Below are 27,956 nucleotides of genomic sequence, written 5' to 3'. Positions count from 1 at the left end.
GGCGCGGCTTGGCGGCTGCGCGGGGCCAACCGCCCGGCCGGCGCGTCCGTGCGGTGTCCCCGGCCGGCCCCGCGGCTCCGGTGCCCCGCGATGCCGAGGCCAGAGCCGGGCAGCTCGCCTGTCTGAGCCGCTCTGGACGCGGAGGGCGCCGAGGGAGGCCATGGCGGAGTCCCCCGAGCCCGGCCGGCCGGCGTCCGCGGGCGGCGGCGGGAGCCTGGCGGAGGAGGACGACGAGGAGCGGGAGCCGCTGCTGCCGCGGATCGCCTGGGCCCAGCCGCCCAAGGGTGCCCCGGGGAGCGCCGTCAGGCTCGCGGAGGCGGCGGGCGAGGAGGGCGCGGCCTCCCCTGCCGCGGCCGGAGACGAGGAGCAGCTGCTCGCGGCCGGCGGCGCCCCCGGGACCTCGCCCGCCCGCCCGGGCCGGAGACGCCCCCGCGCTGCAGGTGCGACCCGCGGCCCTCCCTGCGCGTGCGCGTCGGCGGCCCTCGCGGGGGTCGCGCCCCGGCCCCCAGCAGCCCTCGCGGCGGGGACGGCCGGGGGGGGGGGGCACCGCGGCCCTCGCGCCCCCCCTACGGGGAAGCCTAAACTTTTGAAACCGGGCGGCGTCGTGACGTCGTAGGCTGCGTGCTCCCGCGGGGGCCTGCAGCGTCGGGCCGCGAACCCGGAGCCGCCGGGACCGCTGTCGGGGCCGCGGAGGTGCGAGGCAGGTGCGGGGCCGCGGAGAGATGCCCGCCCGCGGGAGCGGGTGCGGGTGCCCCTGGGGCGCGTTCCTGCGGTCATTGTGACGTCGGATTTCTCCAGCTGCTGTCTCGTGTTTCTTGAGTCATTTCTGCGCTCATACTGGGGGTGGGGGGTGGGGGGGTTGGGGGCACTTTGCCACCACCCGGTGGAGCAGTGGCCTCAGCTGGCAAAGAGGGTGGTTGATAACGAGGCTGAAAACTAGTAAGCGCAGAGGCGAGCTCCTGCAAGCCTGGGTATTCGTTGATGAAGCAAGGTTCTGGGGCCAGTCGAGTGGGGGCAGGCCACCTGATGGTAAAGTGAGGTCAGGCCACCTGATGGTAAAGTGAGGTCAGGCCACCTGATGGTAAAGTGCATCGGAGCCGGGGCCAGAGGGCTGCTTGGTGCAATTAGGATGACCTCTCCCTGTGGGTGGTTGGGACGGTTTCCCGGCCTGTGGCGGGACTCCATACGGGACGGCTTAAGGAAGGCCACAGGAAATGCAGTTTTGATGGATATTGCTCTGTTTTTCTGGAGTTTTTAGATTTTAGGCGTCCTGCTGCCGGGTACTCTAACGGGGGCCTCCTGCAACGTAAGGAACTTTGGGTAGAATAGGTGCCAGAATTGGTGCCCGAGCTGAACTCAATCCAGACGTCCTCCCAGGCAGGTACATTGGAGAGGCCCAGGAGAACCCGACTCTCCCATTCAGGCGTTTCATGAATAAAGCTTTGGCACACCGGTGTGGCATGCAGGCCAGCTGCCATGGTGTTAGCTAGCGGGTGCTTTGCAGTACAACGTTGAGCAGAACAGACACGCTGATCGCACGTGGGCCCGCATTCACCTGGCTGCACAGTTTGTTTCTGTATTACCTGGAATCCTCTCTGTAAAGTCACTAAGATCTGTGTGGCTAGCTTGGGTTTTTTTTTCTACCCTAAAGTTACCTTGGTAGCTAGATTTTTAAAAAGAGCCTAAAACCTGGAGTGTGTTTATTCTTTGAAAGTGAGGTTTTGTTTAAGAAAAAAAAAAAAAAAGTAATTAAGGCTAGAAAAAGTAACAGTGGGGGCAGCCCCGGGTGCCTCAGCGGTTTAGCGCATCGTTTGGCCGTGGGCGTGATCCTGGAGACCCGGGATCGAGTTCTGTGTCGGGCTCCCCGCATGGAGCCTGCTTCTCCCTCTGCCTGTGTCTCTGCCTATCTCATGAATGAATAAAATCTTAAAAAAAAAAAAAAAAAAAAGTAACAGTGGGATAGACTATAGTAGTCAAATACAAATGGATTACAAAAGAGAATTCCTCCCTTTTTAAATGGCAATGATTTATTTATATCACAGTTTATAGTTTGCTAAGATCCTTTTTTGTATTGTTCATTAATTTTCACAACAGCAGGACAAGTTAGTTGTTACCCTCGTCCTTGTTGTGAGATTGAAAATGAATAAAACTGTAATGACTAGTAGTTCATAGAACTTAAGCGGTAAGCCCAAGTCAAGTATACAGGAAGTGGTAAAGCCACAACTGAGCCTTGTTCTTCTCTTTATATCCTGCACTTTTTCCATTTTGCCACAGATCCCAAATACTATAACTGTTACCTGTGGTTATTATTGGAGGTCTTATTTTTAATGGATTTAAAAATAGTTTTAAGTTGTAAAAAGTATTTTAATATTTCAAACCAGTATCCTAAAAAGTTTGTCATAGAGTAATATAACTAGATTTTTAAGTTATTTTTTAATAAGTCCATTAACTTCCTTTGTCCTTTACCACTCAATTTCCATGAGGCTACTTCTCTAGTTCTAAGAAATTCCTACCTTTAGATTGATATTAACATCTTTATCTTGTGCTTAATGCATAAACATTTGTGCTTCACTATCTTATTTATGTAAATAGGAGCTTTATGTACTTTAGCCAGTGGAAGAATGTCTGTAGTCTTTACTTGGTTGAGCAAGATGATGAGAGCCTAGAACCAGCATAAATATAGTGTTGTCAGGTCAGTGTCAAAGTAGAAAGATTAGTGGCATTCCTTGTTCTCGTTGTCATTTTAATCAGTGAGTTGGAGAGTAATATAGATGATAATAGTCCATACCTAGGTAACAGTATGTGTAGGGCATAGTTCTGTGCACTTCACTAACCCCATGAGGTGACGACTATTTGTTATTCTCATTTTAAGGAGGCACAGAGAGATGAAGTGACTTCTCCATGGTGCCAGTTAATACAAACTGGGAGCACTTACCGGTTTTGTTGGAGAGCTTACCATTAGAGGCTGGTGTTAGAACACACAAAGAACTACCAAAGTGAAAGGAAGTGTGTATTTATAAGCCTTGTAATGATTCATGGTGGCTTATAAATATATGAACAAAATAACATCATTTAAATGTAAAGAAAGATTCGGATAGGACAAGGTGATGAAATAAGTATGAGGGAGGCTAGAATAGGAGTACGCAGAATGCACGTTAAAAGCTTGGTGGAGGCTGCCCACAAATCTGATCTTTAAAGTTACTGAGAAGTCAACTTGAGAGGAGCACAATCAATGTGCCCATGAAGTTAAACTAGTTTTTTAAATCAAAACAGAACTGACAAAGGAAAACCTGTCATGCATCTTTTGGAGAAGAGACCATATGATGAATAGTATCTTTGTAAAGAAGTGATGAGTTTCATAGGAGTAGTTCCTGTAACTTCGCTGAAGCCCATTTTAATAGAAGAAATTGTAATGGGTGATGCTATCAGTATTGCTGGATCGATCCTCTAGACACTGGTAATCTGGCTGAATGTAGAGGAAGATACTAGAAGAGTAGGTGCCCTACGTGTCTTGACAATCCTCCATAACTGAGCTTTTGAAAGGTGGTGAGGAGATTATTCCTGAACCAGTAATTAGAAGAAGCCTATTCTTTGTTTTCCATTTATTGCCAAGATACATCATTCTCAAATGCTTGAGTGCCTGCTGGGTGCCAGTGGATATGGAGGTTTTGGGGAGCCAGTGGTGACCAGATATCAAAAAGCATGTTCAGTCACCAGCCTTGTTCCCATATAGCTTTGTAGCCTAATGATGGAAATGGTCAATTAAAACAGTTCCAACGGCCCGTATATTTGGATAGGGAAAACTGGACCCTGGATTTAGGGGCCAGGGAACATTTAGCAGAGGAAATAGTATCCAATTTGAGACCTGAAAAATGACCAGCCCTGGAATCCCCCCCCCAGGCAGGGTTCAGATCACCAAACTAGTGAACTAACTACTATTCATTTTAGAAAATATGGCAGTTGTGGTTTTGTAAAACAGAATCTCAATCCCTCAAGTGAGGAGCGATTCATTTTGGTTTAGTTATTTAAAATGAGAAATTGGGGCAGCCCCGGTGGCGCAGCGGATTAGCGCCGCCTGCAGCCAGGGGTGTGATCCTGGAGACCCGGGATCGAGTCCCACGTCGGGCTTCCTGCATGGAGCCTGCTTCTCTCTCTGCCTGTATCTCTGCCTCTCTCTCGCTCTCTCTGAATGAATAAATAAATAAATCTTTAAAAAAAATAAAATAAAATGAGAAATTGATCATTACCACGCGTACTTACATAAAAGGTTTATTAAATGGGTTCTCTTAACTCTTTCCATTTATGGTTGCTAAAGGACCAGTGATAACTCTTAAGTGTGGTCAAGGGGATCGTTCCTTAATAAATAATTGTCAGATTTATCGAGGGCCTGCTATGCACCAGGCACTGTTTTTAAGCACTGGAATATATCAGAGTAAAACAAAGATGTCTGCTGTTCTGGAACTTAGATCATTTTGATAAAGGGTTACAGGTAATCAGATGGAGTTGAAGGATCATTTAGAATTAGCCCTAGGAAGGAAGCTTGGAATATACATGAGAAATAGCATGGGCAAATGTTGAGAGGGTGTGCTGGGTATCTTGTGAAAAGTGAGGAGCTCAGATAGGACTGGAACTTGACTAGAAGGTCCCCACTTCTTAGAGAAGACCCAAAGGAAGTACACAGAGGTAGAATTGAGATTTTCCTCAGAAAAGTCTTTGATACACAAGCAAATCAAAACCTATAGTTTATTCCTTGAAAGGGATAGCCGTAATTTTACCTGGAAAAAAAGTTCTTTTAAAGAAAATGTAGTGTGACCAAATTCCTAAACAACAAATGCAATACTAGAGTGCTTCTTATTTTGGTGTACAGCCAGACACTGACAGGTGTTTGTGTTCTCTGCAAGGGGCTGCTCAGCTCGATTCTGGAGACAATATTTTAATGGGGCACCTTGAAAACCTGAGGCATGAAACAAGAAAGCAACTTGCATGCTGAAATGACCGAAAACACTTCCATATGGAAGGAGGTAGAGAGTAGATGAGACTTAGGAGAACATGAAGTGATCTTCAGCTATATGAAGGGTTATCCCTGAGAACAAAGGAGTAAGTGGACTTTTGTTTTGCTCCAGAAAGCAGGTCTAGGATATTGGGCAAAACTACAGGAGACTTATTTCCAGAAAAGGAAGGAGTTTATATTTGTTTCCAAATAAAAGCATGAAAAAAACAATGGTGTCACATTGAAAGTGTTGAGATATTTGCCCAAAGGCCCCCTCCAGTGATTATATTATAAAAAGTATACCAGTGCTGGATTCTTGTTGAGAGTCTTGGCCTAGAAGAAATACCACTTGACTATTGATAATTATTATTGGCATATTCTAGCACATAAATAATACTTAATTTATTCAATTAAACGTTTATTAAGTACCCGCTAAATACTGATCCCTCATCCAGGTACCAGGGATATACAGTGAATAAAGAAAAAAGTTCCTCCATCCTTAATTACTTTCATGGGGTAAATGAGAATGATGAGGAGTTAGCATGTCAATTGTACTGACATGACTAAAATACTTGCATTATTTATTCTTCTTTTAAGTAAGTTAAGTATGCCTAATAGCTCTTTTTGTAGTATTTTTCTTAGTACATACTTTTAAAAATTAATAAATAACAGTTTTGTTTCTGTCTGAATTAAGGCAAATTTTAAATTAAGGTAAATTTATGTTTTGAATGTTCATGATGTTGAATGCATGTAATAGCATTTAAATACCTTCCAAAGTAAAGTATGAATAATTTTCTCCTTGTCTATCACTTTAAATGATTAATTGTTCATTCATTCTGCAAGTGTTTATTGAGTGCCTGTTATGTTCCAGGAACTATCAAAGTTCTGGGCATACAGCAGTAAAAGAAATCCTTTTCTTATAGCTCACAAAATAAATTTTATATTAGGTGATAAGTACTATAAACAGAAAAATAAAGTGGAGGATAGGGAGGATTGTATAGGGCCTTGGGGCCATTATAAGGACTTGGATTTTTTCTTTTAGTGAGATGGGAAACAGTTGGGTTATTTTATTCAAGAGTGCCATGATCTGACATCATTTTTTATTTTTTGTTTTGTAAGATTTTATTTATTTGAGAGGGAGAGCAAGCATGAGCCATGGAACAGGAAGGAGGGCAGAGGGAAAGGGAGAAGCAGATTCCCCGCTGAACAGGAATCCCGATGTGGGGCTCGATCCCAGGACCCTGAGATCATAACCTGAGCCGAAGGGAGGTGCTTAACCAACTGAGCCACCCAGGCACCCCAGATCTGACACATTTTAAAAGAATTATTGCTATAGCTTCTGTGTTTAGTATAGAGAAGGCATGGGTGAAAGATGGAGAGCAGTTAGGAGACCCTTATAATAATCTAGGTGAGAGTTGATAGTCCCTCGAATCACATTGAGGGAATGGAGATGGTGAGAGGTGGTGGGACTCTGGGTGTTTATGTAAGGTAGAGCCATGCAACCTGCTGATTGCTTGGCTCTTGGGGTGAGAGTATAAGGTCATGGATGATTCCAGGGTTGTTGGCCTGAGCAACTGAAAGATTGGAATTGCCAGCAACAAATAGAGAAACCTGGAAGGGAAGCAGTCAAGAGGGTTGGCAAAGATATGAATTGAGTTTGGGGAAGTAAAGTTTGAGCTGTCCGTTAAACATCCAAGTAGAGATGTTGAGTATGGTAGTTTAGAGTTTAGGGCAGAAGTCAGGACTTGAAATAGAAATTTGAGAGTCGTCAGTGTTGATGAAGAAGAAAAGAGGATCATAAACTGAATCTGAGGCATCCCAAAGAAAACCTGTGAGGGAAATATAAAAGGGAGCCAATGAAGTAGAAAAACCTAGAGAAGAGGGATCCTGGAAACCAAGTGAAGGAGAAGGGAGTGGACAACAAGGTCATATGGTGGGGTTGGCCAAGAAGATGAGTTCTGACATTAGATTTAGCAACTACGTACCCCCAACAAAAGTTGTATCGATGGAGTGGTTGAAACAGAAGCCTAATTTAAGTGAGTTCAAAGAACATGAGAGATGCCTAACTCTGGGAAACAAACAGGGGTGGTGGAAAGGGAGGTGGGCGGGGGTTGGGGTGACTGGGTGACGGGCACTGAGGGGGGCACTTGATGGGATGAGCACTGGGTGTTATGCTATATGTTGGCAAGTTGAACTCCAATAAAAAAATAAAAATAATAAATAAAATGAGTTCAAAGAGAAAATCAAAGGAAAATTGGAGATGGTGAATATAAATAACTGTAGAGGCCTGCTATACTGGGCGTCAGAGAAATGAGGGGGCATCCGGGAGTATCATGGGTTAGATTTAGGATGAGAAAAACTATAGCATGCTTCATTTGGCGATGAAAATGATCCAATAAAGAGGGAAATGTTGATGCAGGAAGAATTGCTGAAGAAATGCCCTAGAATCATAAGAGGTAGAGTCTGGTACACAAAGTGGTTGAGTTGATCTTTGAGCTTAGTTGGTTCATCTACAGTAATAGGTGGAAGGCAGAGGATGTCGTGGGCAGATGTGGTGCAGAGGGCTGATGATTGGTTTTTCTGATTGCATCTCTTTTGTTTAGGATCATCTGAGAGAGAGGAGGCATTGGAAATTTGAGAAGAGGATAGGGTATGAGAGAGTTGCCCAGAATAGTGGGACAGACTATGCACTGGGAGTTGTGCTAGTTCAAGCTGTTAGAACAAAATACCATAGACCGAGAGGTTTAAACAACAGACATTTATTTCTAAAGGTTCTGGAGAGTGGGAAGTCCAAGATGAAGGTGCTGGTATGATCAGGGCTGTCTGTCTGGCTTACAGATGGCCACCTTCTCACTGTGTCCTGGTGTGATACAGGGAGAGAGAGAGCATGCTCTCAGCACTGATCCTATTGTGGAGCCCTGTCCTCATGACTTCATCTAAATGTAATTGTGTCCCAAAGACTCCATCTCTCAGTACAATTCCTTTTGGAGTAAAGGCTTCAACATATTTTGGGAGGACACAGTCCATAACAGGAAGGTAGTAGCAAGTGAGATATCAGGCACTGTGTGTGTGTATGTTTGTCCAGTCATGTTTAGCTGTCCCAGCCTAGGCATACTCAGCAGACAGTTGAGTTTAACCAGGACTGGGATTTTTCTAGGTGACTAATGAGGGAAAAGAGGAAAGGAAAAGTGATTATATGATGATTGACCATAATTTAAGTTGGCCAGGGAGGGACATAAGGACACAAAGATCAGTGACAGCATTATAGATCAGTGCTTTGTAGGCCCTAGCAGGATGGAAGAATTGTTGGACTCAGGGTGCCAGAAGGAATGAACTAGAAGATTAGAAGGTGCTTGAAATTGAAAGATAGGGAGAGGTTGCAGGTATCGGTAATGACAGATCTGAAGTATGACTGTGCAATTGGAAGTTGAGATAGGATGAAGAACAAAATCACTGCAAGAGAGGAATTCAGAGTAATGTGTGGTTAATAGTGTGATTATATCAACAAATAGGGATTTTTCTCATGTGTCATTATTTGAAGTTTAAGGAGAAGAGGGGTTAGGGGGAAAAAAGGAAGGATCTAAGCAGCCCAATGCTTGATTACGTTTATTTTTCTGTACCTTAATGTTCTAATGCTAATAACCTAACCCAATATTACAGGTCCCTGTCATAAGCATTCTTTTAGCTGGGCTTTTTCTTCATGTTCTATATTAATTTTTTTTTAATCACAATAATTATTGGTTCTTCAGCCTTGAATACATTCTTGGATGATCCTGCATTTGCTGATGTTGTGTTGAAAGCCGAGCAAGCAATAGAATTTGGAGTTTTTCCAGAAAGAATCTCTCAAGGTTCAAGTGGAAGTTACTTTGTGAAGGATCCTAAAAGGGTGAGAATTTCACAGATCTAGTATACATAGTAGAAATTTTGGAAAACACTAAATGTGAAGTCATTGTGAGGTTCTGAAGGTATTTTCCTAATAAGTCTGATTGCACCCTTTTAAAAAATAAAGGTCAGGGGGTTTTGTGGTTTTTAACGAAAGTGCTCTATATTTAGATAGAGACCTATTCATTTTAAGGCATAGTTTACTGTCCTACTATTTTAATACTTGGTTTCAAGTATTTATGGAATACTTGTATTCAGCAATAGATTTGTTCAGTTTGTATTCATAAGTTCTTACTTTACAGTAACTATATTAGCCAAGCAAAGTAGAAATTTAAACTTTCAAAATGTATTTAATGTCATTTTCAGATCTTTTTCATAGGCTTATTTTGCCTAGGAGTATTTTTTCCAGCAGAGGAGCCTGAGCAATCTGAAGATTGAAGGCATTGGAATGTGACATAGTGAAATGAACCAAAGTATAATTCTAGGGTACAAAAGAGAAGTTGATATGGGACTTTGTTCCACTTAGTCTAGAATTTTTCAGAAATCTCTATTACTATCTCTAAAAGCTTTCTGAATGATACATAGCCAGCAGTTCTTTTTTTAGGAGTAAAAAAGATTATTCTTTTATCCTAATATTTTTGCAAAGATTAAAATTGTATTTTAAGACATAGTCTTTTTTGAGTTTTAAATATATATGTAGGTAATGTCCATGTATTTATTCTAAGTTTGATTTTGTAATTTGTTCGTGTTGACTTTTTTTTTTACTGCTTAGACTTTATTGCATTATAAAGCAATTATATACTTAAAATTATAGTAAGATTTTTATTTCTTGTCTAAGGATAATTCATTCTCTAAATTTAATATTAATATATTTTATCAGACTAGTAATAAAGATTATAAACTATAGACATCCATGAGCAATTTTAAGCGGAGAGGATTTATTTAAAATTGATTCATTTGGGGAATATAAAAAATAGTGAAAGGGAATAAAAGGGGAAAGGAGAAAAAATGAGTGGGAAATACCAGAAAGGGAGACAGAACATTAGAGACTCCTAACTCTGGGAAACGAACTAGGGGTGGTAGAAAGGGAGGTGGGCGGGGGGTGGGGGTGACTGGGTGATGGGCACTGAGGGGGGCACTTGATGGGATGAGCACTGGGTGTTATTCTATATGTTGGCAAATTGAACACCAATAAAAAATTTATTAAAAAGATAGATAGATAGATAGATAGATAGATAGATAGATAGATAGATGGATGGATGTTAGCGCCACCTTTGGCCCAGGGTGTGATCCTGGAGACTGGGGATCGAGTCCTACGTCAGGCTCCCTGCATGGAGCCTGCTTCTCCTCTGCCTGTGTCTCTGCCCCTCTCTCTCTCTCTGTCTCTCATGAATAAATAAATAAAAGCTTTTTAAAAAAATAAAATTGATTCGTTAAAAAAAAAAAAACTGGAAAAAGATTCGGGTAGGAGAATCTGACAACACAGATGTCACTGTAGCTATCAATACCTTTGTATTGGAGACTACTTTTTGTCATTGTCATTTAAGAAATGCTTGAATGCCTGCTGTGTACCAAGCACTGTTCTGAGTACTTGGGATACAGCCCTAACAAGCAGAGTCTCTGCCCTTTAGAATGTACATCTAATGAGAAAGTAGATGATAAACAAACATATCATATTGATATTTAATAGATACTAGAATAATAATATCGTTTGACCTAGAACAGTAGCTTTCAGGCATTGTAAAATCAGTGGAATCCTTTCATAACTTGGAAGTACGGTAATAAAACAGGTGAAGTCAGGGTTGATCTAGTTAAGTGGCATGGAGTCTGAGAGCCCTACTTTCATCTCCATTCTCACCTTCCCTAGTGTTTCTTAGAGCACAGTTTGAAAACTACTAGCCCAAAGGATTATTGATTTTTTGTTGTTGTTGAATGAGGATGAATATAAAAATATAACTGGAACTTAACCTCTTAATATGTAAGGGTAATGTCCAAATCTGGTGGGAAGAAATACAAAATGATTTATCAAAATGCATTTTATGGATTGTGTCTATCAAAATCTAACAACATTTCTACTTTTTTTATATAGAAAATTATTGGTGTATTTAAACCCAGATCAGAAGAGCCTTATGGTCAACTGAATCCAAAATGGACCAAATATGTTCATAAGGTCTGCTGCCCTTGCTGCTTTGGTAGAGGCTGTCTGCTTCCTAATCAGGGATACCTTTCTGAAGCTGGTGCCTCCCTTGTGGATGAAAAGCTTCATCTGGGCATTGTACCTAAAACAAAGGTAAGGGAGAAATTGTTTTTGATTATGTACTTGTAATTGATAGCTTACTTCCCTGTGAACACTTTAGTAATATTTCACATGAAAGAACCTAAAGTCGAGCCCTTGTTTTGGTAATTCAGAGTCATGAGTGACTAATAAATTGATTTTAGTGGAGATCCACAAAGCTTCCCAAAGGAATATCCCTTGCTCAGATGGTGCTGACAAGAAGAAAAAGAACTAGCGTTTAAAAAGCAGAAAAATATCTAGGTTCTAGAAATTCTCTTGAAGGTAGAGATAACTAATGTGTTCAAAAGACTACTGTTTTCTTTCTTTTTATTAGCCTTTTTAAATTTTTACTTGAAGACTTCCTCAGAATATTCATTCCTAACTCTACATTTCCAGACAATTCTTTCTTGCTTCCACTGGCCAGTTTTAGGCTGTCCCTCCCAGAAACATTTGTCATTTAACTGAGTTTGCAAAATCTCTATGCCTTTCTATTTTAGATTCTGAGGCATTTCATATAGGGTTAAACTCTGCTAATTTACATTTTTAGAGTACATGAAGTATATGAGTAGAAATACTGTAATGCAAATTCTAATAACCATTTTTCTAAAACTGTATGTTTCTAGGTGGTTTGGCTTGTCAGTGAGACATTTAACTACAGTGCAATTGACCGTGCAAAATCTAGAGGCAAAAAGTATGCTTTAGAGAAAGTGCCAAAAGTAGGTAGAAAATTCCACCGGATAGGACTCCCTCCTAAGGTAAATTACTGTGATAAGCTTTATTTGGGGTGGGGGGGTGGGGGGGGGGGGCAATTCAGCATATATGACCTGAGCACCGTGTGCTGTGGGCTGTGGATATAGTGGTAAAGAAAACGGGTTTTTCATCCTCAAAGAGCATATAGTAGTGAACAGGCCATCTGAGTGCACTATGATAAAGCTGTTAGGATGGTTAAATGTAGGAAGGTTGGAGAAGATTGGGGAGGAGTGTTCAACCCAGTGGGATGACTAGGGAGTGTTTCCAAGAGGAGTTGGCATCTACGGCTTTATAAATGAAGGGTTAAACGCACAGGTCAAGAACCAGACCTGGTTTCCCTCATAGCCTCTCCACCAGTTAGCTCAAACCTTGGGCAAGTCCTCTGCTTTCTAAGCCCTAGTCTCTAAAATGGGGGTGAGAAAAACCACCTCCTGGTGCTGTGAGATTAAATGAAGAAATACATAATATTTCTTAAAAATAGTTTTGATAAATGTGATTTATTTAAATTAGTATTAACCCTTGTTTTTCTTATGTTTATATAACATTTTATGATGATACTGTTGAGAAATTGAAGAAATAATCCCTTTGTTCTTGTACTTTCTTTTCTAACTGTAGTTCTTAAAATTATAGATTGGTTCCTTTCAGTTGTTTGTTGAAGGTTACAAGGAGGCTGAATACTGGCTTAGGAAATTTGAAGCTGACCCATTGCCTGAGAATATTAGAAAACAATTTCAGTCACAATTTGAAAAATTAGTTATTTTGGATTACATCATCAGAAATACAGGTATTGAAGTTCTCTTATTTGTTCACTCAAATCTTGTTAGCTTGCAAATTGTATTCACTATTTTTTTTAAGATTTTATTTATTTGAGAGAGACAGAAACAAAGCATAAGCAGAGGGAGGGGCAGAGGGAGAGAGAGAAACAGACTTCCCGCTGAGCAGGGAGCCCAGTTCCTGGCTGGATCCCAGGACACTTGATATTATGACCTGAGCTGAAGGTAGCTGCCTGGCCGACTGAGCCACCCAGTTGCCCCTGTATTCAATTCTTGATGCAGTAGTCTCAACGCCACTTTTTCTCTACCTGCCTTGGAAAACAGAGATGCAGTATTGACTTCCCTGGCAAAGGTAATCCTGTACTGGAGGTCCTAACTCCTAGTGGGCTCCTGTCCAGGTGATAGAGGTCAGTTCCTGTCCCATCTGGGGAGTTTCTGGGCAGTGGGACAGAGCCAGAAGTGTTACCTGCATAATACGAATAACTAAAACTTGATTATGTAGATTGTTTTAGTTGCTTATTTTGACATTTGTAACTGCTAGTATAGTCTATAAATATATTAAACTGTTCATTTTTTCTGGTCTAGAAGGGAGCAGTGATGTAGATAATCTAAAAGAGTGCTTCCCAAATGCGGTTTCCTGGACCAGCTGGATCAGTATTACATGGGGACTTGTTACATGTGCATCTTCTCAGAGGAGTGTACCCCAGCCCTATAAAGCAGAAACTTTGCCTCTGGGGGCCATCAGTCTATTTTAACATGTCCTCCAGGTAATTCTGGTGCACTCTGAAGTTTGAGAACCACTGGTTCAAAATGCTCATTTATATTCATTTCTGAAGAAGCACTGTTGTACTTTTCCACAGTTTTCCTTCTTAATTAATATGGTCCTGGATTAATGTTAAAATTGATATAGAAACTAGAGTACTTCTATATGAACACGAGGTGAGAATCTACCCAGAAATTTGCCTGGTAGGGATCCCTGGGTGGCGCAGCGGTTTGGCGCCTGCCTTTGGCCCAGGGCGCGATCCTGGAGACCCGGGGTCGAATCCCACGTCGGGCTCCTGGTGCATGGAGCCTGCTTCTCCCTCTGCCTATGTCTCTGCATCTCTCTCTCTCTCTCTCTATGACTATCATAAATTTAAAAAAAAAAAAATTGCCTGGTAATAGTAGTAGATGTTTTTTCTTCCTAAGGTGAAGAGAAGTTATCTTTGATTTTAATAACCTTGATTTAATAGTTCTTGATAATAATTATACATACCTTACAGAGTGGTTATAAGGATTAAATTAATTAGTACTTACAACAATGCCAGAAACAGAGCAAACTCTAAAAAAGTGCTAACATTTGTAAGTATTTTTTAGTTTGTATGTGTTAAATTGGAACTCTTAATATGTAAACATATGCCACAGATAACAATCAAGGTCTTGAAAATCAAAAGGTGACTAGATTTTTCCCTTTGATATTAAACTATGATACCCATAAAAAATGAAGTAACAGGTTTGTTTTGTTTTGTTTTGTTTTGTTTTGTTTTGAAAGACAGGGGAAATGATAATTGGTTAATCAAATATGAAAAGCAGAAACAGGGAAAGGAAATTAAGGTAAGGAAATTTCAAAATTATACACATACACAATTTCTATAAATTTATGTTATTCATCTTTTTTCTTTACTTCTATTTATTGCATTTTTTTAAATTCTATTTTTCTAAATCTCTTTGTAGCTTTTTTTTTTTTAATGTTGTATTAGAATAGAAGAATGATACCAGCTTGGTACTTTTTTTTTTTTTTTTTTTTTTTTTTTTTTAGAACTTATGAAATTTGTTGTGGAACCACTAGATTTATTTTGCTTTTATGTAATAAAAATAAAGGCTTCTGGTATTTTGGGTCAACATGTTTATACTTTAGTAATTCACTTCTATCTGAGTCTTATGACTCAATAATGTGGATGAATCTCAAACTCCTGCTGAGTGAAAAAAGCTACACACAAAGGGACCACACTGTCTTGATTCCACTATATGAAAATCTAGAAAGTACAAACTAATCTCCGGTGACAGAAAGCAGACCATGATTGTCTGCAGGTGTGGCAGAGGGAGGGAGGCCTGCAAAGGATACCAGGAAACTTGGTGAAGATTTCATATCTGCAAATGCTTATCATATTTGTAAACTTTAATATGTGAAGTTTATTGTATTTAAATTATACCTCAGTAAAGTTGTGAATAAACAAAAAAATAAAAATAAATGGTAGTTATAGCAGAAATAGGTTTAAAATATACACATAAATATACATATTCATAATAGTTTCTAAATATGTTTTATTGGTATACATTAAGCAATTAGATTTTACTGAAAACTTTATTCTTGGGGCGTCCGGGTAGCTCAGTCAGTTAAGCATCTGCCTTCAGCTCAGGTCATGACCCCAGGGTCCTGGGATCGAGTTCCCAATTGGGCTCTATGCTCAATGAAGAGCCTGCTTCTCCCTCTCCCTCTGCCTGCCACTCTGCCTACTTGTGCACTCACTCTCTGTCTCTGTCAAGTAAATAAATAAAATCTTTTTTTTTCCTTTCCTTTTAAAGATTTTATTTATTTATTCACGGGAGACACAGATAGAGAGAGGCAGAGACAGGCAGAGGGAGAAGCAGGCTCCACACAGGGAGCCCGATATGGGACTCGATCCCGGGTCTCCAGGATCAGGCCCTGGGCTGAAGGCGGCACTAAACCGCTGAGCCACCAGGGCTGCCCCAATAAATAAAATCTTAAAAAAAAAAATTTCATTCTTTAACTTTTAAGTATTTTGTGCATTTTCATTGAGGTAAGATATTTGATATAAACCAAAAGAAACAAACCAGACATGTATCAAACAGCCCTTCATGTTAACACTTTTAATTTTACAATTATCTTTTTCACCTTTTGTTTTTATATGGGCCACTTAATAATGGCAGCTGTCTATCTTTGCATAATAAGTACTCTTTTAACGTGAGAACTCTCTTGCTGGCAAGGTCTTTGTTTCAGCTATGGAAGAATGGGGAAGTTAGGAATGGCCTACACTCTGTAATTAATAGTACCTTGAGATTCCTTCTACTGAAGCTTATTATATTTGTTCTTTGAGGAGTTTTATTTAGAAAATAAACTTTGGGAAGTTTTATTTAGAAAATCGTATTTTAGTCTAGGGGACCCTGGGAAAGACTAAATTTTTCATAAGGTAGTTTTGTTACGTTCTCTTTTGCATGTGTCATACATTTAAGCAGTGCAACTAGCAATAAGTTATCTGGAACAACATATTTTTAAGTTTAAAAATTCCAGGTGCTCTTCCCCAAAGAGAAAAAAAATGAAATTATTACTATCTAAATTTATAACAACAAGTTTTAAAAACGATGATTATGAAATTCTTACTGATTTATAATTATAAGACAGTTTCTTCCTTTCATGGGTAAAAACTTGTATTTTCTGGCAACTTTTTATAGGCTCTTCAAATGTCTTTAAATCTCAGTAGTTTTTTAAAATTTATTTAATACTTGATCTTTTGGAAATATTCATATAAATTTTTTTATCAGCAGGCCATGTTTTTTCTTCTTTAGGAAACAAAATGGATTGATGATAAAGAATCACTTATTAAAATAGCTGCAATTGACAATGGTCTGGCATTTCCCTTTAAGCATCCTGATGAGTGGAGAACATGTGAGTATTTAGAACCACCAATCGATTCCATAATTACCCTTTTTCAGAATAGAAAGGGAACAAAACTTACAGATATCAGAAAAGGAGAAGAAAAACTGGACAAAGGAGAACCATTGATTAGGGCTGTCACCTAGATGCTGGGAATGCAGAGATGTGTACTGCATGGGCCTTGCCATGTATTGTTTGCTTAGCTTTGAATGACTGCATCTGGTTTGTTTTTTTGGCTTGCGTTAGTCTTGTAGAATAAGTTTTTAAATATTTACAATATGAAAATCATATCTATTTTAATATAGGGCTAGAATTTAACTTTTATGTTTTGGGTAGTATTCACTTACAAAACATTTTGGGCCTACCTCCCTCCTTCTAAGTGAGTAGTCTTTTAATTGCCTTACCAGTCTGGCTTGCTGCATCTTCTGGAGCTAGTTTTAGATATTTTTATTTTGCTTAAAATTGTTCATGACATCTTGAGTTCTAGATTTATGGGTGTATAGTTTTTTATAGAATTCTCTTATAATTAAAAAAAATCTCTATGCATATTAAGTATGTAGGGGTGAAAGGAAATGATATCATCTAATTTGCCTTAAAATATTTAGGAGGAGGGAAAGTAGAGATAGGTGACACGTTTTGCAACAGTTTGGGAATTAGATTATTCAAAATATAGGAGTTCATTGTACTAGTTTTTAATTGTTTTTATATGTTTGAAATACATGTGAATATAAATAAATGTAAATAATTATTTATATGTTAAATAATCTCTGTATTGGGATGCCTGGATGGCACAGTCAATTAAGTGTCCAGCTCTTGCTCTCAGCTCAGGTCTTAATCTCAGGGTCATGGTTTGAGCAGAGCTTACTTTAAAAATATATAAATAAATAATGTCTGTATCTATTTTTTAAGATTTTATTTATTTATTCATGAGAGACACAGAGGCAGAGAGAGAAGCAGGCTCCCACGGGGAGCCTGATGTGGGACTCGATCCCAGGACCCCAGGATCTCAACCTGAGCCAAAGGCAGCCGCTCAACCACTGAGCCACCCAGGTGTCCCATGACTATGCCTTTTAAATTTCTACTGTTTATTAGTGGGCTTTTTTTTTTTTTTAATTATTAAGCTTGCCACAGACTTGTTGATTACAAAACATTGACCTTTTTATATTTATTTATTTTCTGCTTTTTTAAAAAAATATAATTGACCTTTTATTGATCAGGTTTTCATTTTGTTTATTTGCTTTTTTCCTTTCATTGATTTGTGTTTTCCATCGTTATTCTTTTCCTCTGATTGTGTTCATACTGTTTTGCTCTCCTATATGTTTTTCTGTAGGTATCCTTTTGGCTAAACCATAGATTAGATAGGGGCTGCTCTGTTGTTCTGCTCTGCATGTTCATGCTATCAGATTTTTCCCTTTGATGGGAGTAATTTAGGAAGATTTTGTTTGGTTTTAAAATTTCTCTCAGTTGATTTTTTTTTTTTTTTAATGCCCATTGTCATTTTGAGTTTTACTGCGTTGTGATCTGTGAATGTGGCTGGGCGAATTCTGCTGTTTGAAATTTGTTAGTAATACCTTTATAATCTGTTAGATGGCCATTTTGAAAGTACTTGAAAAGAATGTGAACACAAAGTTTTGCATCTGTCTGTTGATTAAAGTTTGTTGTTAGTCAAATCATATTTTTTGATCTGATAATTTTTGAGAGTTGAAGTTCATTGTAATTGTGATTTTGGCAATTTCTTTCTCCATTTCTATACCTTTTCTTGCTGTGTGTTTCACGTAAAGACTCAGCATTTTATTTTGCTGGTGGCTTGTTCTTTTATTAGTGTGAAATATATCCCATTTTATTCTTCTCGGTGGTTTTTACTTTTCTTATTTTATCTATTATAACATTGCTACACCTCATTTCTTTTTATTAGCATTTACCTGGTATTATTCTATACTTTTATTTTTGACTTCCATCATTTTGTTTTAAGTATATGACTTATAAACAACACTTAACTGGATTTTTTTTCACCCAATTTGAGATTCTTTTAATAGGTACACTTAGCTCTACTTAAAGTCTCAACAAATTACTGATGTGTGAACTTTTTGAACTTTTCCTGCCATCTTATTTTTCTCCGATGAACCACAGATTCCAGTTGGCTTTTTTCCTTTCCTATCTTTTGTTGAACTGACTTAAGCTATCTATGTTTCATTGGTTTTTTCCTCTAATAGTTTGAAATTTATATGCAAATTGTATTTTCAAAGTGTTAAATTTAAGGTGCCTACATCTGGGAAATTTTGCCAAATATGCAGATGAGGCTTAAGAATCTGGAACTTGAAAGGAATTGATATTGAGGATATAGTTTTTAAACTGTCCCCTTGGTAGTGGAAGTCATGGTGAATAGATACCATCAATAGGACAATGTGAGGTACACAAATACTCAGTAAATGTTTAGTGAACGTTTAACAGATAAAGGAAAGAAAGAGAGGAATGGTGGCATCGAAGACAAAAGGAAAAGCCAGCAAACGAGAAGTGGCTTAAAAGAAAGAAGGTAAACTTTGAGAGAGCAGACTTTCCAAAGGCATACAGGAGAGAATTTTAGAGACGGAGATGACTGAAAGCAGTACTACTTGCTGTGGAAACATTAAATAATATAAGAACAAATGGGCCTCGGAAAGACTCTTACAAAATAGTTTTAGGGGAAAGAGGTTTTTGTTTTGTTTTGTTTTTTATTTAGAGAGTGCACATGAGTAGGGAAGGGCCGAGGGAGAGGGAGAAAAAGAGAATCTCCAGCAGACTCTGCACTGGGCATGGAGCCTGATGCAGGGCTTGATCCCTTGACCCTGAGATCATGACCTGTGCCAAAATCAAGAGTTGGACACTCAGCCAACTAAGCCACCCAAGTGCCCCTGGGTGAGAGAGTTTGAATGGTGATAATAGAAATTGAGGGATAGGGATTAGAAGTAAAGGTGGGCAGGGAATAAGGGCTTTTATGTGACTGTCAGGGGAAAATGAAAGGGAATTTGGATATAGCTTCGGGTCGATGAGGGCCAGAAGAAAGGCTTTCTTTGGAACAGACAGTGTACTTCCCACAGTATACAAGGGGTTAGTAGAAGAGAAGTAAGAAGAAATGACTCTAGATTTTTTTCCTTAGGGCTTTCAAAGTGGTAGGAGCCATCAAAACTGGAGGTTGTCATCGGAGGAACCCTCAGTGGTTCTGTGGGTGAACATATTATCATAAGTCGTCCTGCTTTCTTGCAGGAATCTGAATATGCACCCTCACTAGAGGATTCTACTACTTTACAAATCTTTCGAGTCCTAGTACTGTGTAGATTGAGTGTCTTCTTAGGAGAGAACTAGAATTAGGGATCCCTGGGTAGCGCTGCGGTTTGGCGCCTGCCTTTGGCCCAGGGCGCGATCCTGGAGACCCGGGATCGAATCCCACGTCGGGCTCCTGGTGCATGGAGCCTGCTTTTCCCTCTGCCTATATCTCTGCCTCTCTCTCTCTTTCTCTGTGTGACTATCATAAATAAATAAAAAATTAAAAAAAAAAAAAAAAAGAGAACTAGAATTAGCCTAGAGTCACGGATCTTTGATTACTTAAAGCCACTTTTACCTATTTACCTACTAATGATTTAAAATTTTGGAACATCATGTGTTTACGTGCATGTGCACATGAGTGGTCAATTCCTGATGATTTGTGACCCAGAGGGCAGGGAAATATCAGCCATGGTATTTGATCTGGGGCTGTGAACAAATTATAGGTGTCCTATAATTTCCAAACTGAGGAACCAGAGATTCAGATATATTTTTTGATGTAGGGCTGTTTGAGATAGACTCATTATCAAGATTCTTACTCTTTGCTATCTAAAACTCAGGAACTGGGGATCCCTGGGTGGCTCAGCGGTTAGTGCCTGCCTTCGGCCCAGGGCGTGATCCTGGAGTCCCGGGATCGAGTCCCACAATCCCACATCAGGCTCCCTGCGTGGAGCTTGCTTCTCCCTCTGCCGGTGTCTCTGTCTCTCTCTCCTCCCTCTCTGTGTCTCTCATGAATAAATAAATATAATAAAAATTAAAAAAAAAAAAAAACAACAACTCAGGAACCTAATTAGTTTCAGTAGTATCTTACTATGCTTTACCATCTAAATTGACCATCCAGGGGATGCCTGAGTGGCTCAGCGGTTGAGCGTCTGCCTTTGGCTCAGGGCATGATCCCGGATCGCATCCCACAGTGGACTTCCCCGCGAGGAGCCTGCTGCTCCCGCTGCCTGTGTCTCTACCTCTCTCTGTGTGTCTCATGAATAAATAAATGAATATTTTTTAAAAAATAAAATAAATTGACCATCCAAACTTGGAATCAGGATGATCATCCTCTGATAACTTCTTCCTCTCTTTCTTTTTCTTTTGTTAGATCCATTTCACTGGGCTTGGCTTCCTCAAGCCAAAGTTCCTTTTTCTGAAGAAATAAGAAATTTAATTCTACCATATATTTCTGACATGAATTTTGTGCAAGATTTATGTGAAGATCTTCATGAACTTTTTAAGGTAAATAAAATTTTAGTTAATTATTGCAGAAAATGAAATAAATCTTAGAGGAGATTTTCTTAATAGAGCTAATTTACAATTTACTGCTTCTGGTATCACTACTTACAGTAGAACCTAACCTAAAAAGGAATTAACAGTTTTACTTTACAGGAGCATAAATTTGTGAACTGATTATGAGTGTTCTCTGAAGTGAGACTATATTAAAACTTCACAAGTTGTTTTCTTCAAAAGTTGAATTTTTACAAAAGTACTCTATAAATTATAATAAATGCTAGGTGAGCTGTTCTGATTTAATCCTCTTTAAAAAGCCTAAACCGTTGGCTAGAAGTGCATTTTAAATCCTTTTGGAACCAGTTGGAGTATAGCTAAACTATTCTTGTATTCTAGAGGCATCCAAAAATAAATCAAGTAAAAATGCTCTTTAAACGTTATTTTATCTATTAGGAAGGCTTTGACATGGCCTTATGTGCTAAGTTGAAGAGTTCATTTATTCTCAAGTATTTGCTTCAAAGATCTTGATTTTTGGAATTGTAATAATGTGAGGTTTTTTTCCATTCCATGAAAGACCGACAGAAGATTTAACAAAGCCACTTTTGAAAGTCAGATGTCTGTGATGAGAGGTCAGGTAAGTTAACCTTATGATCTTATTCATTAAGAAAAAAGATCTCTCTTTGAAACAGTTGTTAACTTTTTTTCTCCATGGTGACCCAAAAATGCAATTTATCTTTTATGCCAAACCAGGGCTCATATGATTAAAAATGAAGTGGATTTCAATATCATCTTTCCTCTTGTTCTAAATTAGATATTTTTGGCCTTTTTGTATATTGTTTGTTAGCCTGTTCCACACCCCACCCCACCCCCATGAATTCTTTGTCCTCATTTTGATAACTGTTTTCCTGAGTGTTACTATATTTTTCATCCTCAAACATCTACTTGGATGTTTCAGTACCAAGTTCTGTTGCCTGTTGATGGTTTTTCTCATAGAATATGTTTGGTCTTTGCTGGAGCAGTCAGTGAGTCACCATGCCACCCAGGTTGAGCACTGATTGGGGCATAAAAGTACTAACCGTAACTCAGTGGCCTTCTATTCAGTGATTTATAAACCAGAAGCTCATTTGCAGAATCAGTAATAATTGATGTTGAAGAAAATAAAACTAACGCGTTAGTACCTCCTGAATACTCTACCCTTGACTAGATATTGTGATGTTTGGTATCACTTCACAGCAGCTCTCCATAGTTACCTGCATTTCATATGGAGGCAACTTGGCTCCAAGGGGCTAAGTAACACTTAATCTGTACATTTCTATTATCTATTTCTATTAACCTATACATTTCTATACACTATTAACATTTAATCTATAAAAGTAGGGGCTCTTCGTCTGGCCCATCAGCTACATTTAGACGTTGCCTCTGCCTGAGACCCCTCTCATCTCTTCTCTGCACTTAATCTGCACTTAAGTGGTGTCCTGACCTCTTTTCCTATCTCTTTGACATTAAACCAGAACCATCTCTCTAATAGCAAATCTGATCATGTCTCCTGCAGCTTACCATGTTCATGACCCCTGGGTGTGCATAGGCTCCAGTGCCGACTTAGAGCACGGTCCACAGGACCTTTTGCACTCTTCTTTCGTTCCTCCTATGCACCTGTCTTATCGCTTGTCAGTGGTGGCTTCCCCTCAGCCTGGCCACTCCTAACTCCTTCCCTCCTGTTTCCCATTTCCCAGGGACGCCCTTATGTGCATTGCTGCCACTCTTCAGTGCCTTTTCCTCCTCCTTTGGGGGACGGTTTTCCTTCAAACTCCAGCCTTGTCTTCCCAGGCTCCTCCTGGCACTCAGAGTTCTGTTGTCTGCAGCATCCCTGGAAATACACTGATGTTGCAGCCAACTCAAAAATTAGATGTTAAAACTGTATGTTGTCATGTTACTGTTGCTTGCTACAGCTTAAAGTCAAGCATGAAGTGAGTGTGTGTGGTTTAAACCCACTAAAATTTGAGGAGCAGGGAACTAGTCTAAAGGAAAGCAAAGTCTGTATGTGGAAGTGTGGAAGTCTGTGAGTTTATACCACCTGCCTTTGGCTTAACCATCACATCCCTACCCAGGTCTCAGATGTGGCATCAATGGAGACTAAATGTTTCTCCTTGCCTGCAGTGCTTAGTCTGTTTCTAAAGGTAGCCTTCTCTGAATTAAACATATAATAATAGATTCGTTTGTTCTTTCAGGAAGGAAAAAATGGGTGATCTCTTGGGGGGGGCGGGGTGCTGGTTAAGATTATGAGTCCGGGCACAGATCCACTGTTGTTCAAATATTTATCACTTTTTATTCCAGTTGTTTGTTCACATGGCTCTTTGTTTCTGGGATGTGTGTACTTTAAGGGCTCACATGGCTTTTTTCCCCCTCACTCAGTCTTCTCTCCTCCCCAACACAGTGCATGTTCTGTAGATGTTTATTTAATAAATAAATGCAAGATCATCAAGTGTTTACTCAGCTTTCAAAGAAACATTAATATTTAGGATAGTTTTAGGATTGAGTAATTTTTGCTTATTCATATATATGTATAAGCAAATTATATATAAATAAAAATTCTTAAACATGTAGAATGAGTTTAATTTTCTTTGTACTATTCTGTTTTCCAGATTCTCTACAACAATCACATCTTTAGAGTCAGGAAAACATTAGATATTACTTAAATTAGTGTGTTTAGACTAACATTTTTAGAGTAGAATTCTTTAAACCAGAAGAAAAAACTAACCAGAACATTTCTTTCCTTAACCATGCTGGTGCCCACATGGATTTTCATGATAAAAACAATACTTATAAATGTGAATTTCAGGAATTCTTTGTGTAATTATCCAGATATAGCCAGCCTAGAAGATTTTAAGGGAAGAACTTAAAAGGGATCCTAAAATCTAAATCCAATGAGTTACTACTGTAGCTGGTAAAGATTTATTTCCCTGAAGTGTTAAATACTTAGCATTTTCTAGGACCTAAGCCATCCAGTTTATACTATTGGAAGTATTATGAATTTTATTAGTATGGCTTTATGTTGAAACCTTTATGCTATGACTATTAAATAGTCTTTACAAGAACCACTAAAATGTGTACTATTTCTATATTAGATATCTTCAAATACCTGAAGGAGACATCTTTATTTCTAAAGTACATAACAAAGGAAGTTTTTTACCTGATAGGCAGGAAAAAAAGAAAATGAATTATTAAATTTTTATTTTATCTGAAACTATGCATTGTTTCATAACCTTATTTATGCACTCAGAGTAGCAATTCTGAGAGTGTGTTTAAACATGGAATGTACTGTTTATGTACTCTTCCTAGTTTTGTTTTTTCTATTTAAGAGTAAACTCTTAAATGGAACTTTATTTTAAATGGCAACTTCCCCAAATCTCTAACCTCCTTGCCTTGCATCATGCTTTCCCATGGCACTTTTACCCTAAAATACATGGTATAATTTACTGAATCATACTTATTGACTCCTCCCCCTGCTAAAATGCAAGCTGTGTGGAAGCAGGGCTTTTTGTTATTGTTGCTCCAGCACTTAGAGCCTACCACTACCAGGTAGTAGGCATGCAAAAAAAAATTTTTTTGTAGAATGAGTGGATAAGGCAAGTATGTAGTTAAAAGCACACTATTTTAAGTTTTCATTAAATTCCAGTTAACATACAGTGTATATTAGTTTTGGATGTACAATTTAGTGATTCAGCACTTTCATACAATACCTGGTGCCCATCACAGCAGGTGCCCTCCTGTTTCCTTCATCCCTGTTTCCCTCATCCCCTCACCCACCTCCCCTCTGGTAACTGTCAGTTTGTTCTCTATAGTTAAAAGTCTGTTTCTTGGTTTACTTCTTTTTTTTTCCCCTATGATCATTTGTTTTGTTTCTTAGATTCCACATAATGAACGCAATCGTGGTATTCATCTTTCTCTGACCGATTTATTTCACTTAGCATAATACCCTCTAGCTCCATCCATGTCATTACAAATGGCAAGGTTTCATTTTTTCTTACGGCTGAGTAACAATTCCATTGTATCTGTGTTCCACGTCTTCTTTACCCATTCATCAGTTGATGGCTATTTGGTCTCCTTCCAGACACTGTTGGTGGGAATGCAAGCTGGTTGCAGTCACTCTGGAAAACAGTATGGAGGTTCCTCAAGAAGTTAAAAATAGAGCTGCCCTATGACCCAGCAATTTACACAAAGAACACAAAAATTCTGATTCAGAGGGATACATGCACATTGATGTTTATAGCAGCACTATCAACAATAGCCAAATTATGGAAAAAGCAGACTGTTTAGACTAGTCTTTGTTTAGCTTCTATGTCAAATGGAGAATATGAAACCATTCACTTTATTCAGTCTAATGGGCATAAATGAATGAAATAAAAATTGTAATTGTGAATAAATGGTTAAAATTAGGTCGGTGAACTGAACAAAGGTTTTATCTTATTTGAACTGGTGAAGATATCTCTTCTTTCCACAGATCTTAAATCTTACTCAGGCACTGAAAGACGGGAAGAGTCCTGTGCAGCTGGTACAAATGCCTTGTGTGATTGTGGAGCGCAGTCAAGGTGGAAATCAGGGCCGAATTGTCCATCTGAGCAATTCATTCACCCAGACTGTCCACTGCAGGAAGCCATTCTTTTCCTCCTGGTAGCAGATGTAAAAGAAACAACCCTTTTGGCATTATTATGTTATTAAAACAATACAGTAATGCAAATCTGTTAAGCGCTCCAGTTACAAAACCTCAAATAATGTAAGTCTTTAAAAGGTTATCTCTTGAATGTAATCAGAAGTTTACAGTTTTTTTTTTGTCCAAATATTAAATTTCTATTTCAGGGAAGAAGCAATATATCTCCTATATTGTATTTTTGTAGAAAAATTGTATTTTATGTTGTCAATGTTAGTATAAGAGGTAATTCATGGTTTACATATTCTGAAATGACTGTAATTACTTTAGAATTCCCAATAGAAAAATAAGTGTTGACTTTGAATAACTTTTTATATTCTTTTTAAACATTGAGAAGGATGTTCATATTCACTGTTCTTGCATCATAAAAGGCCTTTGAGGGTGAAACTGCTCTTGTGAGCTTTAATAAGTGGTTAATAGAAAAACAGGTAAGAATAGAGCAATGTTGCCTTAATTGAAAAAGCTGCTATTTTAGAACTTGAAGAAGTGCCCCCAAAGTGACTGTGGTTAGGGACCAGAAAGTTATATTTTGGTTGAGTAAAAGGTGACCATTTTATTTTCTGTACTTCAGAATATTTTCTGTCAATTATTTTGTTATAGTAAAGAAATACGATGAAGATATTCCCCCTTTTTTAAAAAATGGAAACACTGAACTGAGATGGAGGGGACTAACATGAAATTAAGGCAGATCCCCAATATTTTGAAATTCCAAAGTCACAGTAAAAGTCCCTTTTGTTTCTTGCATGGGATCAGTTACTTAATCAATTAGTACTTTAGTATTGATCTTACTCAGTTTAGTGCTCCAGTTAGTATTAACTTCACTGAAAAATAAACCATACCTCAGAGTGTATGTTGGATTGCATTTTGGGGTCCTAGGGCAATAAGCCCTTAAAAATAACAGATTATAGGGGACTTGAAATTACCGGTGTTACTATAATTAACAATCAACTTTAGAATATCAGCCCTAACTAAAGGGGAACGTGACAGAGATAACCATAAAGTCATTTATATTTGATTTTGAAAATCAGTATGCCTGGCACCCTAGGACTTCATAGCACTTGTAACTCACCAAGTGATTTAAATTGAGATGAGCCCAGTATGAATATGTGATTATAAGGAACCAGAAGCTTCGTTCTCTTCTTCAGGCCCCAAACAAGTAACATCACCACTCAAATTAAACTGGCAGTTTGTGGTCTGGGCCTTTCGGTTTTTTAGCTTTCTGTCTTGTGATTCTTTTTTTAATTAGGTATTTTTATGTAAAAAATGTTCACGAAGGTTAAATTAGGACTGGAGACAGATCTGCAGATCCTCCTTCCTTCACCTCTTTCTCATGGTCTCCGTGGATGTGGCAAGTGAGAACACTGCTGCCTTAGTACCAGCTCCCTGGATACGTGCGTTCTCCTGCCTTCTCTGACCTTCCGTGATCTTCCTGCTGAGATCATGGGAAATTGACTAGAAGTTCAAAACTCAACTACTATCTTTAGATAAATACTAGTAATTAAAATGTGCCTTTTGAAGATGGGTTCTTAAAGAAAATAAGTTGTTATGATATGGGTACTGCTTTCATAAAACAGTTTTTTCAGTATTTTGAGAAATTGCTAAATTAATTTTTATAATGGAAAACTTAGTAAATTCCTACTGTTTTATATCCTGAAGTTAAAATAGTGTGGAAATATTTTTAAATGGCCTGACCAGGCTAGAAGAGTAAAGTTGAAATATTTAAAATATGATCATAAGTCAGAATACATTGGTTATATTTTGTAAATTTTCATGAACTTGTTTCTTATTTAAATATAGTGTTACTTTTTTCAGTGAGTATATTTATAGTGTCAAACTTGGTAGAGTAAAGGTAATAAAAATCATTGTCTTAAGGTCACAGTTCTCCTGAAGTATGTATATTGAATATTTAGAATGTTTGTGAACACATTTATGTTTATAAATGATGCCAAACCACCGTTTCCCTAGTATGTTAGTGGTATAGTTTAATTCTTTACAATTCCAAAAGCCACTGAGGGGGCCACTTTATGGGATGAGTACTGGGTGTTATGCTATGTGTTGGCAAATCGAACTCCAATAAAAAAATATACAAAAATAAAAAAATAAAATTCCAAAAGCCATATTTAACTGGAACCTTCGTAATTGGAGACTTTTTTTTTTAATTTTAATCAGAGACATTTTAGTTTTGTTTAATCATATGCTTTCTAATTCTCCCCCGAATTTATCAGGAATTGGAGGCTGTGGAAAACCTGTGGAAGGTTTTTTGCAGACTTGAAAACAGATTGAGTCACCTTTTTTTTTTTTAATTTAAAGTCCTGTACTGATGGAATTAAAGCCTTGTTAAAACCAGATAGTGAGTGTTATCTATTCACATTACATCTGAAATCCTCTTACAGGTACAAGGACAG

The 27,956-nt window shown here is 38.7% G+C and overlaps 1 protein-coding gene across 1 annotated transcript; it reads left to right on the top strand.

Annotated features, from left to right (window-relative positions):
* PI4K2B (phosphatidylinositol 4-kinase type 2 beta) lies at nucleotides 1–27,899 on the top strand. Its single transcript, XM_041753132.1, has 10 exons — nucleotides 1–440; nucleotides 8,740–8,876; nucleotides 10,962–11,162; nucleotides 11,771–11,902; nucleotides 12,528–12,681; nucleotides 14,202–14,263; nucleotides 16,238–16,337; nucleotides 20,719–20,852; nucleotides 21,418–21,477; nucleotides 25,345–27,899. The coding sequence occupies exons 1-10, from the start codon at nucleotides 161–163 to the stop codon at nucleotides 25,516–25,518; spliced, it is 1,434 nt and encodes a 477-aa protein (XP_041609066.1). The 5' UTR covers nucleotides 1–160; the 3' UTR covers nucleotides 25,519–27,899.
* The last annotated feature ends 57 nt before the right edge of the window (nucleotides 27,900–27,956 follow it).

Source organism: Vulpes lagopus, chromosome 4 (assembly GCF_018345385.1).
Source record: "Vulpes lagopus strain Blue_001 chromosome 4, ASM1834538v1, whole genome shotgun sequence".
NCBI classification, from domain to species: domain Eukaryota; kingdom Metazoa; phylum Chordata; class Mammalia; order Carnivora; family Canidae; genus Vulpes; species Vulpes lagopus.
The sequence above is the reverse complement of the archived record's forward strand: the minus strand, read 5'-3'. Positions and strand labels throughout refer to the sequence as shown.